The 17,647-nt window shown below is 39.2% G+C and overlaps 1 protein-coding gene across 4 annotated transcripts in view; it reads left to right on the forward strand.

Moving 5' to 3' along the window:
- Togaram1 (TOG array regulator of axonemal microtubules 1) overlaps window positions 1–17,647 on the forward strand; it is a 59,940-nt gene that overhangs the window by 33,821 nt on the left and 8,472 nt on the right. For all 4 annotated transcript variants that reach the window (XM_029484612.2, XM_029484613.2, XM_021179077.3 and 1 more), the window contains 6 exons: window positions 3,509–3,662; window positions 7,949–8,054; window positions 8,512–8,747; window positions 10,155–10,313; window positions 14,233–14,359; window positions 15,926–16,044. In XM_029484612.2, the coding sequence (XP_029340472.1) occupies window positions 3,509–3,662; window positions 7,949–8,054; window positions 8,512–8,747; window positions 10,155–10,313; window positions 14,233–14,359; window positions 15,926–16,044 (901 nt within the window). The remainder of the gene's footprint in view (window positions 1–3,508; window positions 3,663–7,948; window positions 8,055–8,511; window positions 8,748–10,154; window positions 10,314–14,232; window positions 14,360–15,925; window positions 16,045–17,647) is intronic.

Genomic DNA, 17,647 nt, shown 5'->3' on the forward strand with positions numbered 1-17,647 from the left:
CTCACAAAAGCCCATTCTTGGTTCGTTTAGCTTTTTTTCCCCCCTTCCAATACATAACCTTATATTGTGCAGTGCTCTCAGGGCATTGCTGAGAGACAGTGTTTTCCCAGTGTCTTAGAGAGTGCCTTGAAAATGTCTAGTAAATACCTGATTATGGAAGAAGCACCCTTCATATTGCTCCACACGGACTTCAGATTTATAATACTCATTATATACTTATTAATAGAGTGTAGTTAGGGGGAGAACCGAGGGTGGGTGAATTGTGTTAACACAATATTTTACATCCATGTGTAAAGTTGTCAAAGGATAAATTAATGAAAATATTATATGTCAATAGATAAAGTCTGTATTGTTATAATTGCCTCTATAAAGATCAATGGTCTTTCTTTTTAAATTAATAGCTATGTAGTAAAGTAAGTATATATATAAACAGTTTTTAGAAATTAGACCACATTGATTAACTTTTTCCCTTTTTTTGTTATTATTCTTTAATTTTTTTTTTTACAATTCAGTCATTATCTTTCTCCTGGTCCGCCCTCCAACTATTCCTCATCCCATTACTCCCCACCCTCCCCCAACCCCCATCTCCAAGAGGATATCCCCACCCTCACCCCACCAGACCTCCCCATTCCCTGGAGCTTCAAGTCTCTCAAATGTTAGGTGCATCTTCTCTCACTGAGGCCAGACCAGGCAGTCTGCTGCTGTATATGTGTTGGCGGCCTCATGTCAGCTGGTGTATGCTGCCTGGTTGCTGACTCAGTGTCTGAGAGATCTCGGGCAGGAGTCCAGGTTAGTTGAGACTGCTGGTCTTCTTATGGGGTCACCCTCCTCAGCTTCTTCCAGCCTTTCCCAATTCAACCCCAGAGGTCTTCAGCTTCTGTCCATAGGTTTCTACATTTGACTCTTTCACCTGCTTGTTGGGCCTCTCAGAGGGCAGCCATGTAAGACTCCTGTTTCTAAGCATACCATAGCATCAATAGTAGTGTCAGGCCTTTAGCCTCCCCTTGAGCTGGATCCCAATTTAGTCCTGGACCTCCTTTCCCTCAGTCTTCTCTCCATTTTTGTCCCTGCAGTTCTTTTTTTTTTTTTTTTTTTTAACTAATTTATTTTTTACACTCCATATTTTACCCCCCCCCATACACCCTCCAACTGTTCTACATCCCCATACCTCCTCCCCACCCCCTGTCTCCTTGTGGATGTCCCCAACCCCCCACCCCACGTGACCTCTAAACTCCCTGGGGACTCCAGTCTCTTGAGGGTTAGGTGCATCATCTCTGATTGAACACAGACCTGGCATTCCTCTACTGTATGTGTGCTGGGGGCCTCATATCAGCTGGTGTATGCTGTCTATTTGGTGGTCCAGTGTTTGAGAAATCTCGGGGTACAGATTGAGACTGGTGGTCCTCCTACAGGGCCGCCCTCCTCCTCAGTTTCTTTCAGCCTTCCCTAATTCAAAAACAGGAGTCAGCAGCTTCTGTCCATTGATTGGGTGCAAATATCTGCATGTGACTCTTTCAGTTGCTTGTTGAGTCTTTCAAAGGGCAGTCACGATAGGTCTCTTTTTGTGACCTTCCCTTGAATGTACCAGAAACCTAGGAGGTGAGAGACTCTGAGGACTCAAATGGAGGGACCTTAGATGAAGTGCCCAACAGTAGGAAGAGGGAACTTATAGAGCCCACCTCCAGCAAGAAGACAGGCCTGCAGTTATTTTAGATAGGACCAATTCTGGGTCAGAGTTTTTGACTGGGATGGCCACTCCATGCCTCCACTTGATGTCCTGTCTTTCTGCTGAAGATGAACACTACAAGTTCCCTCTCCCAAACCTCTTGAACCAACCTTGCATTCCTGAGATAAAGCCTACTTGGTTGTGGTAAATGATGGTTTTGCTGTGTTCTTGGACTAATTTGTGAGAAGTTTAAAACTAATTTGTGAGAATTTTATAGAGTATTTTTGTGTCAATATTAATGAGCAAAATTGGTCTGACGTTCTCTTTTTTTGTTGGGTCCTTGTGTGCTTTAGGTATCAGCATAACTATGGCTTCATAGAATGAATTAGGTAGTGTTCCTTCTGTTTCTATTTTGTGGAATAGTTTGAGGAGTATTGATTGGTATTAGGTCTTCTTTGAAGGTCTGATAGAATTCCACACTTAAACCATCTGGTTCTGGGCTTTTTTTTTGTAGGGAGACATTTAATGAGTGCTTCTATTTCCTTGGGGGTTTTGGGACTGTTTAGATGGTTTATCTGATCCTGATTTAACTTTGGTACCTGGTGTCTGTCTAGAAATCCGTTTCATCTAGATTTTGCAGTTTTGTTGAGTATAGGCTTTTGATGATTTTTTTTTTCCCCGAGACAGGGTTCTCTGTATAGCCCTGGCTGTCCTGGAGCTCACTTTGTAGACCAGGCTGGCCTCGAACTCAGAAATCCGCCTGCCTTTGGCTCCCAAGTGCTGGGATTAAAGGCGTGTGATTTTTTGAATTTATTGTTTCTGTTGTTATGTCTCCATTTTCATTTCTGATTTTGTTAATTTGGAACAAATTGTTTCTGTGCCCTCTGGCTAGTTTGGCTAAAGGTTTATCTATCTTGTTGCTTTTCTCAAAGAACCAGCTCCTGATTTTGTTGATAGTTTATATAGTTCTCTTTGTTTCTGTTTGGCTGATTTCAGCCCTGAGTTTGACTATTTCCTGGACTCTATTCCTCTCCTTTTGTTCTTAAAACTATAGTTTTTTAGATATCTCAGCCTCAGTCACACAGCTTTTGTCCTCTTAGCATGCATCCATCAGAGTGGAAAAGTGACAGACTCCTAAGAGCAAGTCCCAAGACCAAAAATCACCCCAACAGGAGATGGCTCTGTTCTGGGAGGGGGACAGAAGCTGGAGTAGATAGTCCTGGAGAAGGCTGCTCATAGTCACAGTGTGGTACAGATGCATGTATGGCCTCAGAGTCATTGAAGACAGCGTGAGAACTCTGTTTCTGTGAAGGGCTGCTTTAATGAACTCACTGTGTAGAGTAAATAATGGATCAAGCGTGATTGGTATCAAGATTTATAATAGCTCCTAAAAAAATCAAACCCAAAACAACGACAACAACAAAAATCCTAGGTTGGCTGTGGTTCAGGGTTAGAAACATTTTTATTACATTGAATATGTTAATAATTGTGAATGTGTACTACTCTGTATATGTTGTTAGGGTTGCAACTCAATTGTTCAGGGTCAGTTTTAGTTCTTCAAATAGTCAGTCTTGTTTACTCAAATATTCTAATTGGTATATTTCAGTGTTTTCCTGTAACTTGTACTTTATACAGCTATTGTTTTCTATGGAAAAAAATTAATATAAAAGATAAACTTTTAAGTACATGTGAATTAGACTTACTACAAAGTTTTGGTTTGTCTATTTAGATAATAAACTTATGCATATTATATGAGAAAATACTCATATAACACCTATATTGAATATGCTTGTATCCTTTATGTAAAGGTTTGTTCTTGCCTTATTTAATGTTTTGTTTTAGATGAATCATCTTCTGGAGTCATTCCACAATATAAAGAACGAATATCTTCTGTCACTCACAGTCCAGAGATAATGGATTCATTAGAACTACGGCCATTTTCCAAACCAGAGATAGCACTTACAGAAGCCTTACGGCTTTTAGCCGATGAGGACTGGTAAGTTAACAACCCTTCCTGATACTCTTCATAGTGTCATTCAAGATTAGTTCTTAGGCATCTGAGTGTCTTGAAATTAATAATCTAGCTACCTCTGGCTCAGATGTATTAGCAGTTATGTTTTAACTTATATATCATAAGGGCATAGTTTAGCTTCATTATGTTATATTAAACCTTTGATATTGGACTGTATATATCTCATAATTAACTTGAAATATAATGTATAACAAGCAGTTTTAGAAACAACTACAGGATCAGGATTTTAATCCCAGCACTCAGGCAGAAGCATGTGGATCACTGAGTTCCAGGACAGCCTGGTCTCAAGAGTGAGTTCTAGGACAGCTGGGCCAAGTCAAGACAGTGAAACCCTGTCTTGGGGAAAAACATCCCAAATTCTGTAAATACTTGTCAGGGTTTCAGCTGGAGCATCTGGTGGCATTTTTCCCCCTTATTCTCCTGGATTTCCTCAAGTATCTTGCAGTCCAATTCCAAGCCTCCTCTTCCTCCTCCTCTTCCTCCTCCTCTGCCAGACTAAGTCCATCAACAACAACTGTGCCGTTGAGCTTGGGGAGTTACTCACTGGTTACACACAAAAATAAAGTGTGGTATAATGTATGTCTATTTAAAATCTTAGTAAGCTGTATACATTTGCCCATTTCTTCCTCTCCCCTTTAAACTGAACGTTCTCACAAAAGTGACTCATCATCTCTACAGTTTCACCTCCTGTTCACTTCTTAACCTTCTTTAATTGTCTTTCAGTTAGGACTCATGCACTAAAACTAAAGTCACTATTTTGTTAAATCTACACTATCTTTTTTGTTGTTGTTGTCTTGTCTTAGTAAATTCATTTTGTCTTAGAAATATCAGCTTGTTGGTTCTCTTCCTGCTGTAGTGCTTTCTGATTCTTTTATTTTGTTTTAAGAATACTATAGAATTCAGTCCTCTGGTGTTCTCAAAGCTACAGTCATTCTATATGTCAGGGATGGTCTTTCCTTGGCAACTATTTTCTGTAAATCACCAGAGGGTATATATTTTAGATGGCCGATGTCTTGTCTCTATTGTGAGTTCTCAACTCTGCTGGTGTATATTAGAGAGCGAGAGATGGCATACACTTATAATCAGAGCATCTGGGAAGTGGCATCAGGAAGGTTGGAAGTTCACAGCCAGAGTCTACTGTATAACGTGTTTGAGGCACCATGGGCTACCTTGTCGTCCCCTTACCTCTTAAAACCACAAGACAATAGAATATGTCTTTACATAGAATATATGAATTTAAAACTCTCTGTACTGGCCAGTTTTGTGTCAACTTGACACAGCTGGAGTTATCACAGAGAAAGGAGCTTCAGTTGGGGAAATGACTCCATGAGATCCAACTGTAAGGCATTTTCTCAATTAGTGATCAAGGGGGAAAGGCCCCTTGTGGGTTGGGACCATCTCTGGGCTGGTAGTCTTGGGTTCTATAAGAGAGCAGGCTGAGCAAGCCAGGGGAAGCAAACCAGTAAGGAACATCCCTCCATGACCTCTGCATCAGTTCCTGCTTCCTGACTTGCTTGAGTTCCAGTCCTGACTTCTTTGGTGATGAACAGCAATGTGGAAGTGTAAGCTGAATAAACCCTTTCCTCCCCAACTTGCTTCTTGGTCATGATGTTTGTGCAGGAATAGAAACTCTGACTAAGACACTCTCTAAGGCTGGAGATGGCTCAGTGATTTAGAACACTTGTTGCCATTGCAGAGCACTTGATTATGATTCCCAGTGTACATGTGGTGGCTCACAGTCATCTATAACTACAGCTTGATGGTATCTGATACCCTCTTCTGGACTCCGTGGCTTTTTCCCCATCCACCTTAGTGTTTGCAAGGGAGCACAGTAAAGGAAACTGTTGACAGAACCACTCTATTTGGAGACGGTTCTTATTGTGGATAAGAGAGAGTAAAGATCGAGAAGCATCTGAAAGAGCCCAGAGAGAAAAGAAAGCAGACTGGACATAGCCAGGACTCAGGACGTGGAAGAGCAGAGAGAGCGCAAGAGAGCATAGTGAGAAAGTGCATGGAGGCAACTCAGGGAAGTAAATAGGATGAGTAGAGTTCAGCTTGAGCTGACTTCTAGGCAGACTGGGAGCCTGAGACCTAACATATCTGTTCTTATCTCTTCTTGCTGCCTTTCTTCAGCTCCTGTTTAGAAAGTTTCATGTCAGTGATACTTTCTGGGTACAGCTTCTGACATTCCTGTGAGACATAATCACTCAGCAAACTTCTTGATCCTCTGGCTCATACAGATATTTTGTCTTATTCCCTCTTCCACAGTGCTCCCTGAGCCTTAGGGCTGTAAAGCTTGAAAAAACACAGAAGGAAAATATAGGTCTAAGAAGATATAAAACAAACAGTTTTAATTAATATGAAAATGACACATAATAAATTTAACAAACACATATCTATAATTATAACTGTATTCCGTGTGTGAAGCTAAAGATTTAAAGTATTTATAAAAAACAAAAATATGTACAGATGGAAATTTTACTTTTTGAGATGACAGATATAGTGAATGGGATTAACTGATTACTAGACATGGTAGAAGAAAAGAGTAAAAAAATCTGAGGCTGGGCGTGGTGGCACACGCCTTTAATCCCAGCACTTGGGAGGCAGAGGCAAGTGGATTTATGAGTTCGAGGCCAGCCTGGTCTACAGAGTGAGTTCCAGGACAGCCAGGGCTACACAGAGAAACCCTGTCTCGAAAAAAAAACAAAAACAACAACAACAAAAAAAAATCTGAAGATGTATAAAAGGAAAAAAGTTAATAAAAACTGAAAACATAGATTGAGGAAATGGTTCAGTGGATAAAGTACCTGCTCTGCAAAAAGGAGAGTCAGAGTTTGTTTTTTTTTTTTGTTTTGTTTTGTTTTGTGTTTTTTTTTTTTTTTTTTTTTTTTTTTTTTTTTTTTTTTTTTTCCGAGACAGGGTTTCTCTGTATAGCCCTGGCTGTCCTGGAACTCACTTTGTAGACCAGGCTGGCCTCGAACTCAGAAATCCACCTGCCTCTGCCTCCCGAGTGCTGGGATTAAAGGCGTGCGCCACCACGCCCGGCTGAGAGTCAGAGTTTGAATCCCCAAGCCCACATACTGCCCACCAGCAATTCCAGTGCTCAGAAGTCATAGATAGAGAGGTACCTGAGACCCCTAGTCCAGACAGCAGCTAGATAACTGAACTGGCAACCTCTGAGATCAAGTAGACACATAGAAAGGAATTGAGGAAGATACCCAATGTTGATCTTTGGCTTTTCCACTCATATCCACATGTGCGCACATACAAATAATACATATGCACATGCCAGCAGGACTAGAATAAGACCATCACCACCACAACAACAGTAAACAACAACAAAATTAGGCTGGTAAAATTGCTAGCATTGTAAGCCTGACCGCTTGCGTTGGATCCAAGAAGCCATGGTAAAGAGAATGAACTCCAGTGGCTGTCCTTTGACCTCCACATACATGCCATGGTATGTGCCCATACTCACAAAGTGCACACACCATGGATGCCAGCAGTGTTACCAATTAAAGTTGTTTCATACTTTACATTCTTTATACATAGAAATGAAAACCATCAAATATGATGTTACACCTAAATAACAGCGGAGTCCCTACCTCCTTTATTAGTATCAACCCTTTGTCAAACCCCTTAAGTCTGAAAATGAAAGATGAAAATACAAACTATAGAAATCACTGTTAGTGTTCACTGCTCTGAATCATTTCCTCACCAGTTAGCTAACAAGTAGCTTTTGTCTTCCTTTTTCCTCTTAATGCTTTTCTTAACTTGATTTGTTATTTGTCTCCTACTCGCCAGAAAGAAGATGGCACTTTTACTGAGAGAAATAATAACTTAGCTTGACTGTTATGGTGGGTTTTTCTGTTAAAATTTTTATAGAGAGATTTTGGGGACTACTAACTAGTAAGTAAAGAAATAATAGGGGCTAGAGAGATGGCTCAGTGATTAAGAGCACTGACTGCTCTTCTGAAGGTCCTGAGTTCAAATTCCAGCAACCACACGGTGGCTCACAACCATCTGTAATGAGATCTGACACTCAGGTGTGTTGGGAGACAGCTACATGTAATAAATAAATAATTTTTTTTAAAAAGTAAAGAAATAATAAATAAGAAAATAATTTCCTCATTGCCAAAAATGAAAAGAGAAAAATAGAAAAGAAAAGAAAGAAAAGACATTGGAAATTCTTCTAATTCTGTTCTAATTAAATCCCATTTCAAGATTATTTTGTCTTTTTGTGTCCATAGGGAGAAGAAGATGGAGGGACTGAATTTTGTCCGGTGCTTAGCTGCTTTTCATTCCGACCTGTTGAACACAAAATTGCATGAAACAACCTTTGCAGTAGTTCAAGAGGTAATGCTTTGCGATAAGTTATGACTTGTTTATTAATTAGGAGTTAACATACATGATTTTAACATTGTTTAGACAACTCTGCATAACCTGATTTGAGTGTATTTGTATATAAAGTAGAGCATTCTTAATTTGTAATATTTGAAAAGGTATTTGATGTTGATTTTTAGGATATATAACAACACATAATCATAACCAGGCATGGTGGTACATGCCTTTAATCCCAGCACTGGGGGAGAGGGGGAGGTAAATTCATCTGAGCTCTGAGTTTATATGCATCATGGTGAGTTTCAGGACATAGAGAATTTCAGGACAACCTGGACTATAGAGAGAGACCTTAGCTATACAAGCAAACATGTAATCTTATGATATTTTAATGCTAAAGACAGACACATTCCAGAGTGATATTGCTGAGTTTCTAACACGTGGTGAAAAGTCCTGTTTAATAATTGTTTTTTAGGTGAAAAATTTACGCTCTGGAGTGTCCCGTGCTGCTGTGGTGTGCTTAGGTGACCTTTTTACATACCTGAAAAAGAGCATGGATCAAGAACTAGATAGTGCAGTAAGAGCTTTGTTGCACAAAGCTGGAGAATCGAATACCTTCATAAGGGAAGATGTTGACAAGGCATTGAAAGCTATGGTTAATAATGTAACTCCTGCACGTGCAGTCACTTCTCTCATCAATGGAGGACAAAGGTAATCCTCAAAGGAGTCTGGAAATACCCTCAAACTCCAGAGTAAATTGTGCTCTGTGTATAGTGAGGAGAAAAGCAGATTTTGCACAAATACTTTCTACATGAAAACAATCCTGTGTTAAGCATAAAAAGAACCATAATATTGTTTTTCTAAAAATATCACGTATGTTCAAAGATCTGAAACTAAGTAAAGCTTAACTATTGTCAGTCATGTTCTTCAGTTCTGGGTACATTGGGAATTTACGGTAAGATGATAGGCTAGAAGCTGTCTCTGAGGCTGGAATGGAAATGCAACTTAATCATAAAGGCATTTACAAAGTCCAATAGACTTGACCAGAAAAGAACTTTTCCATGGCAAATCATAGTCAAGATGTAAAAAGTCATAATAAAACCCATTATTATGTATTAATTAATGAATGGTAATAAAAACATTGTTTAAAATGTAAAGCAGAGAAACAATAGGAAAAGCTATGATGAAGGGTCTGGTAAGAGGGCTCAGCTGGCAAAGCTGCCTGCCGCCATGCATGCGTTGGTCCTCAGGACTTACATGCTGCAAGATGCAAACAATTGCCGTGAGTTGTCCTCTGACTTCCACACTCTTTCCATAGCATACACATCCACACACATGTACTCAGATAGACGTACACACTTTAAAAAATGACTTAACAACCACAAAAACCCTTACAGCTAACCTAGAAAGCCCAGAAAACATGGAATGGTATAGTTTAAGCCATAAAAAGTAAATAGCTGCCAACCATGATACAAGATAAAGCTATCTTTTAAATCTGATGGAAAAATGAGGAACTTTCAACAGAATGCACAAACAGGCAATTCGTGATAAGCAAACTAGCATGGAGGAAAACACTCAAGGAATACTGTACACTAAAGAAAAATCATTCATGTGAGCACAGGAAAGAATACATTTCGTCAGAGGACGAGACGGATATGAGGAAACGCACCATTCCTGGCACAGTAAACAAGCCCTAATATGAATAGGGAGAAGAGAAGAGCTAACACTGCTCTACTCTACCCGAACCAGTTAACAGCACTGCAAATTACCAGCCTTTCCATAATAGCCTTAAATAGAAGTAGGCACAACTCACCATTAACAGATACTGATCATTTAGGTGTGCTGCTGCATGCTTTCTTCAGCCCATGGGTGGCAGAAGGCAGAGGTCTGAGATAGAAAGTAGCCTGGCCTGCCACACAAAGTACTGAGTAATCAGAACAATATAGTGGAAATCTGCCTCAAAGTGAATCATAAAAATAAAACTTGCAGACCAGCTGATGAGATTAAAATTCAGATCTATATGTTTGTAGGAAGCACACCTCACTGAAAGAGAGGTGTGTACTCTTAGAATATTGTTCATGCCTCCAGTTAGTTTCACTCAATCATGTTCTCTTGTAGCCATCTGCACATTGCAGTAAGAAGATGTACAGCCCAGCACTTGGCAGATGTAGTAGAATGTATGGACCCAGAGCGAATTTCATCTGGAACAAAGGATATGGCTGATCGTTTATTGCCTGCTGCTGCTAAGTTTGCTCAAGACAGCTCACAAGAAACCAGGTGAATAACTGGTAATATTTTCTAAGTCTTTTTTTTCCTTAATTAAAAATTAACATTTATTTACTTTGTGTGTGGGAACAGAGGAACACAAATGTGCCGTGGAATACACATGTCATGGTTTGCATATGAAAGACCAGTTTGCTAAGTCTCCTTCTACCATGTAGGTTCTTGAATTCAAGTCACCCATTTGGAAGATCAGTGCCCTTACCCACACTAAAGATTTAGAAATAAGGCTTTAGAAGGTGGAGATTTTTTAAAAGAAAGAAACATTTTTTTCTGAATGGAAAAATGATTGATACTGGGGGAGAGTCCTATTTACCAAGTGTAAGTGATACTGAACAAACACATAATGAATTCTCCAAATTTACAGATGCCAGTTTATAATTCTTAGTAAGATTTTAAGTCATTGAATGACACAAGACTAAAATGAGCAGAAAAGTGGCAGAACTTTATTGTGGGCAAAAGTCACAAAAATTTTGGGAAAAATTATGTGTTTAAAGCAATTAGAGGGCTGGAGAGCTGGCTCAGCGGTTAAGAGCACTGACAGCTCTTCCGAAGGTCCTGAGTTCAAATCCCAGCAACCACATGGTAGCTCACAACCATCTGTAATGAGATCTGATGCCCTCTTCTGCCGTGTCTGAAGAGAGCTACAGTGTATTCATATAATAAATAAAAATCAAAGAGGTACACATGTCAAATATAGGAGTAATGTTTAACCACATAATAGCAACAGAAAATAATGTATTTATGCTTACAATATTTTATAAATTTCTGATGAATATTACTTGAACCAGTCTAGGAAGGTTAATAACAATCAGCAAGAGAAGGCTAGCTAATATTTATAGCATGGTACATATAGTGGTGCCGGACTCTCTCTGAGTCTCCAGCTCAAAGACACAGAGACCTTTTATTAATATGAATACTTGTTTATGCTTGTTCCCAACTAGCTCTAAACTTAAATTAACCTGTTTATTTTAATCTGTGTTCTGCCATATGGCTCCTGACCTCTCCTCAGTTTCTTATGTCCAACTTTCTCCCAAGTCTGGCTGGAGACTCTCCCAAATCTGACTGTTTCCCAGAGTTCCTATTTTTTCCTGGGTGTTCCACCTAGTCTCTCCTGCCCTGCTATAGGCTGTCAGCTCTTTATTAAACCCATCGCCTTAGATTAGTCACTTTAATCAGAAGGAGAATATCTTTACAAAATATGATATAGATGCTGCTTCATATAGAGTGCACCAGAATAGTTTTCCAGCATAAACAGAAAAGTTTTATTTATTCAGAAACCTAGGTTACGTTCCTTTTCTCTATCACTATTGCCCTTCAGTAAGTTATTTAGTCTTTGTTAGTCAGTTTTGTAAGTTTAGGGAAGGATGGACATGATAAGCCATCTAATTATGGGGAAAATAAATAGGTTTAGGAAGTGGTGGTGCATACCTTTATCCTGGCACGCAGGTGGCAGAGGCAGATGGATCTCTAGATGGTCAGCCTAGTCTACACAGTGAATTCTAGGTCAGCCAGGACTATATAAAAAGACCCTGGGATTTTTGTTTTGTTTTTTGTTTTTTTTTTTTATTTGGGTTTTTTGTTGTTGTTGTTGTTGTTTTTTAAGTTAATTTAAAAAGTGAAAAGAACATCCTTTGTTCGAGAAAGTTAAAGAATCTAAAATGTAGCCGGGCGTGGTGGTTCAGGCCTTTAATCCCAGTACTTGAGAGGCAGAGGCAGGCGGATTTCTGAGTTCAAGGCCGGCCTGGTCTACAAAGTGAGTTCCAGGACAGCCAGGGCTATACAGAGAAACCCTGTCTTGGAAAAAATTTAAAAAAAAAGAACCAAAAATGTTTTGACCTTTTAAGACAAAGATGTCTGTTTTTCATATCTAGAGTTAATCTTGTAGGGTTCCTTATACCAAAAGCTAATTTTGATAGTAAATGCATTTTCTATTATTATGTATGAAATCAGCACAAATGTAGCAGTGTAAGGCTACTTTCTTTACTTGAGAAGTCTAGCATGACCCAACTGAGTCCCCTGCTTAGTGTTCCATGCGGTTAAAATAAAGTCAATGGCAGAATTAGGCTATTTTTAGAGGCCCTTTAAAAATAAATCACTTGATTTCCCCCCATGTAGAATCTCTCTGACCTCCTGTTTCGTCGGTACCACAGAAAGCTTTCTAGTTCTAAGGACAGTTTGATTAGATGAGGCCCATCCACAAGGCCCATCCCTCATACAAATTCCAGGAATTTGAGTAAGACAGATTAGGGGAACCATATAAAAAGTTCATAAGCCCAGTGGTAGTGGCACATGCCTTTGATCTCAGCATTCAGAAGGCAGAGCCAGGCAGATCTCTGAATTGGCGGCCAGCATGGTCTTCAGAGTGAGTACCAGGACATCTGGGGCTACACAGAGAAACCTTGTGTTGAAAAAACAAAACAAAACAAACACAAACAAACAGAAAAATCCAAGAGAGCCAGACATAATAGTACTGTAATTCTAAAGCTCAGGAAGCAGGCAGGATGCTGTCAAGCTCAAGGGGAACCTGGGCTGTTCAGCAAGACTGCTTCAGAACAAAATAAAATGAGCTCAAGGGGATGGGGAGAGAAATGAAGACTTCTTAGTAGTTCTGTGGTGTGTGTCTTTATCTTTTACTAGCCCCACCCATTTTTGTTTTATGTTTCTCCGTTTTGTGCTGGGGTCAGACCTAGAACCTAATACACTAGGAAAGTGCTGCACCACAGAACCAGCCTGTGTTCTCTGCAGCTGGAGTACAGAATGCTTACAGTCAGTCTGTGGGTTTTACCGGTGCTTGGGCTGTCAGGTCAGTTGTTTGATTTTTTTGTTTGTTTCAGCCTTTCCCATATTCCTGAGCATTATGGCAGACCTCTTTGTCTTAATATTCCAGGCTAAAAGATTGAATTGCTGTTGAAGTTGCAGCTCTTCATGTATACTTACCTGAATAGTTGTAGACCCTATCCTATTTGTGGGGAAAGCTCCCTGTTCTCTGCTATCATGTCCTTTTCTTCAGTTTCATTACTGAGGAGATCTGGTTGACAGATTGTCCTAAGATCATTCTGTTCTCACAAGAACTTGTCTTTTGAGTCTTATAGTTTCCTATGTTGACACCTGTCAGCAAAAGTGTAACTGACTTGTCTCAGGGCCAGTCGTCCTTTAGGAATAATACTGTGCTACTAAGATCTCTGTCCCAAGATTTCTCCAGTATGCACCTCTGTGATGAGTGACGTTCCACTATTAGACTGACACTGGCTTCTTTACCATAAGAGGGGTTGGCTTGGTTTTATATAACATAATCCTAGCTTGAAGACTCTCCCCCCACTTTAGTAGCATATCAACCTTAATTGTGTCATCTAACAGTGAGCTCATTTTTAAAACTTGTATCTTAAATAACAAAGAATAGAATTTTGAACAGTGGAGTCCAGTAAGTTTGTGTTAGAAAAGGAGAGAGGGGGTCAGAAAGACAGGGTGTAGAGAAGGTTAACAAAGGCCAGACCTTTTCACTGTTGAGGAGCAGCAAGGTCCATGCATGAGGATGCCAAGACAGAGAGAATGCACTTCCCTTAGCTCTTGATCTGGCAGAATGCAAGGTTAAATATGGACTGCTGTGCATATACACACACATACACACACACACACACACACACACAATCAAGAAATGCCAAACCTTGTACTTTCCATCTGACTTATGGCTGAAAGATTTAAGCTGCAGTGACTTTAAAAGGGAGCAGATGTGAGAGCAAGGGGATGCTTTTCTCTCAATAGTCAGTGTATCTGAATTTCAGTAATGTATCTACCTAAGGGGTTAGCAGTCTCGCTGTCCATAGGCCCATCCACTGGGCAAAGTACATCAAGGACAGAAACTGAATTTGTTAATATATGCAAAACTATTTATGTCTTTCTCACAAATCCATAGGTATTATGGTCGAAAAATGCTTTTCCTCATGATGGGTCATCCTAACTTTGAAAAACTACTTGAAAAGTATATCCCATCTAAAGATTTGCCATATATTAAAGAATCCGTTAAAAATTTACGGCTAAAGGTATGTAAATCAAGTTTGTTATATAAAATAATTTTAAAAACAAAGCTTATAAGCCAGGCATTCACAGCATTTGAAAGGTAGAGGCAGGGAAATCAGAAGAAAGGGTATCCTCGCCTAAAATATTGAGTGCTGGCTTAACCTTGGCAACATAATACCCAGTCTCAAAACAAAAACAAAAAAGCCTCCAAATAAATAAAGTAATAAATTAATATATAAAGAAATAAGTAAAAATGAGTACAATGTTTTTTTTCCTTAACGATAAAGAATATAAGCAATTAAACATTTGTTTTTTAGATTACTTTTATGTTCCCTATATTGAAATAGGACTACACTTGAACTCTAAGTAGATGTATGTACACTTGGACCTATAGAGTAAATGTCTATTGCTTATTAAGATTTGAATTATGGGAGAGATGCCTCAGTGGTTAAGAGCACAGGCTACTCTTCCAGAGGATGTGGGTTCAATTCCCAGCACCTACATGGTGGCTTAAAACTGTCTGTAACTTACATTCCACAAGACCATGACTTCTTATGGATTACTAGGACCAGGCAAACATGTGCTGCACAAACATGCAGATAGGAAAAAACACATAAAATAACAGTGAAGATAATTTTTAAAGTAAATCTTAAAGAAAAAAAAAAAGAAGAATTAGTAGTAAATGATGAAAACCTCAGCTGGAGAGCTGGCTCAGTGGTTAAGAGCACCAACTGCTCTTCCAGAGGTCCTGAGTTCAATTACTAGCAACCACACAGTGGCTCACAACCATCTGTAATAAGATCCGATGCCCTCTTCTGGTGTGTCAGAAGACAGCGACAGTGTACTCATCGTATATATAAAATAATTTTTTTTAAATCTCCAAGCTAGAATAAAACCTTAAATATGGTAGGCTTATGTTTGTTATGTTAGAACTGTAAGACTGGGGTTACAATTCTGACCACATAGTAGTCAGCACAACAGTGCATTTCTATAACTCCCAATGTTTATTTTTATAAAATGAGGATAGTAGTAAAATATTAAAAGGTACATTTTAATGTTCTTAGTGTACAATTTTTATATTGTAAGTTCGTGTCACTTGGGCTAAGGACTCAATTATAAAGGGTTATACAAATAAATATAGTAACAAGCATTTTAGACCAATTTTTCTGCCTCTTAATATTGACTGTTTCATAGAGAACTTGATCATATAGAACTTACTAAAATAGCCATGCAAAGAAATGACTAAAATGAAGTTGATTGTGTTTGTGAGTTATTTCAAGTACAATAAATAGAAAAATGTTTAATTTGTTATAGCGTGTGTGTGTGTGTGTGTGTGTGTGTGTGTGTGTAGTTGTGAGCATATCATGGTGAGTATGTCAAGGTTAGAGAACAACTTTGTAGAATTGGTTCTGCCCTCAACTCAGCTTTTGTGTGAGTTTCAGGAATTGGAGTCAGGCATGTGCTTTTACCCACTGAGCTCTCTTCCAGGCTCCATCCTACAGCTACTGTGCTTTATCAAAGCTGTTTAGAGGAGTCAATTTGTAAGCTATTCCAATGCTAGTTTTAAGATGTCTCCCATTGACTTACAGGGCTTGGGAGAGATACCTCTAGACACACCATCAGCAAAAGGAAGGCGATCTCATACTGGCAGTGTTGGGAACACAAGATCGTCATCTGTTTCTCGAGATGCTTTCAGTTCTTCTGAGAGGTAACATAATCTGATGGTTCACATTGTTTGGGAAATGACCCTCATTATCTCAACTGGATGCTCTAATGACCTCAGTAGGAAAGAACATTTTTAAACAAAACTGTTTTTAGCATATTTAACTATTTATCTATAATGCCAACTAAAAAATTAGTATTGTTGAGTTTTTAAGTATTACTGTATGCACAATTTTAAACTATTAAACAATCATTATATACTAATAATAGAAGTTTTAAAATCTTTCAAACTATCATTATGACCTTTCTGTTACATTGGTTTGGTGTTTTGTTTTGGTTTGGTTTGGTTTTTTGAGACAGGGTTTCTCTGTATAGCCCTGGCTGTCCTGGAACTCACTCTGTAGATCAGGCTGGCCTTGAACTCAGAAATCCGCCTGCCTCTGCCTCCCAAGTGCTGGGATTAAAGGTGTGAACCACCACGCCCGGCTACATTGATTTTTTAATTAATTAATTTTTTACACTCCATATTTTATTCCCCACCCATCCACCCTCCTCTGACTGTTCCACATCCCATACCTCCTTCCCACCCCTCTGTCTCCACATGGATGTCCCAACCCCCACCCCACCTGACCTCTAAACTCCCTGGGACCTCCAGTCTCTTGAGGGTTAGGTACATCATCTTGAATGAACACAAACCCCTGCAGTCCTCTGCTCTATATGTGTTGGATGCCTGTTACATAGTTTCTAAAATCAAATTTAAATAACATTGTTTATTTTGTGTGTGTGCTTGTCTTTGGAAGGGGAAGCATGTGCCACAGTGAGCATGTGGAAGTCAGCAGACAATTCCTAAGAGTCAGTTCTTATTTTTACTGTATGAGTCCCAGTGATTGAACTCAGGTCCTCAACCTTAAATTCTTTTTTGGTTTTTTTCTTTTTTTTTTTTTTTTTCCTAGACAGGGTTTCTCTGTGTAACCCTGGCTGTCCTGGAACTTACTCTGCAAACAAGGCTGGCCTCGAACTCAGAAATCCTCCTGCCTCTGCACAAGCTTAAATTCTTATAATTCAAAAATCATACCACAAAGGTCATAATGATAGCTTAATAGAGTTTTTAAATTGTATTATCAACATGTTATGGTTGTTAAATTACCTAAACATGTTATAAAATCTTGAAGGCCCCTGTTTGATATATTTTTAATGTATTTAAAGAATGCTTATGAATAGGTACATAGGTGTCCTAGTTATAAAACACCATGCTCAAAATAACTTTGGGAGGAAAGGGTTTATTTGGCTTAAGCTTCCACATTGTTGTTCATCATCGAAGGAAGTCAGGACATGAACTCAAACAGGGTAGGAACCTGGAGGCAGGAGCTGATAAAGAAGCCATGACAGAGTGCTCCATACTGGCTTGCTCCTCGTGGCTTACTTCCCTGCTTTTTTATAGAACCCAGGACTACCAGCCCAAGGATGACACCACCCACAATGGCCTTGGACCTCCCATATCATTAAGAAAAATGCCTACAGTCCAACCTTATGGAAGGAAGTCTTCAACTGAGGTTCTCTTTACTCAGATGGCTATAGCTTCTGTGTCAAGTTGACATAAAACCAGCAAGCAAAATAGTTTAGATAGATGGATAGATAGATAGATAGAT

The sequence above is a fragment of the Mus caroli genome, unplaced genomic scaffold (genome assembly GCF_978045245.1).
Source record: "Mus caroli unplaced genomic scaffold, Mus_caroli_1 scaffold_14, whole genome shotgun sequence".
Taxonomy (NCBI): Eukaryota; Metazoa; Chordata; class Mammalia; order Rodentia; family Muridae; genus Mus; species Mus caroli.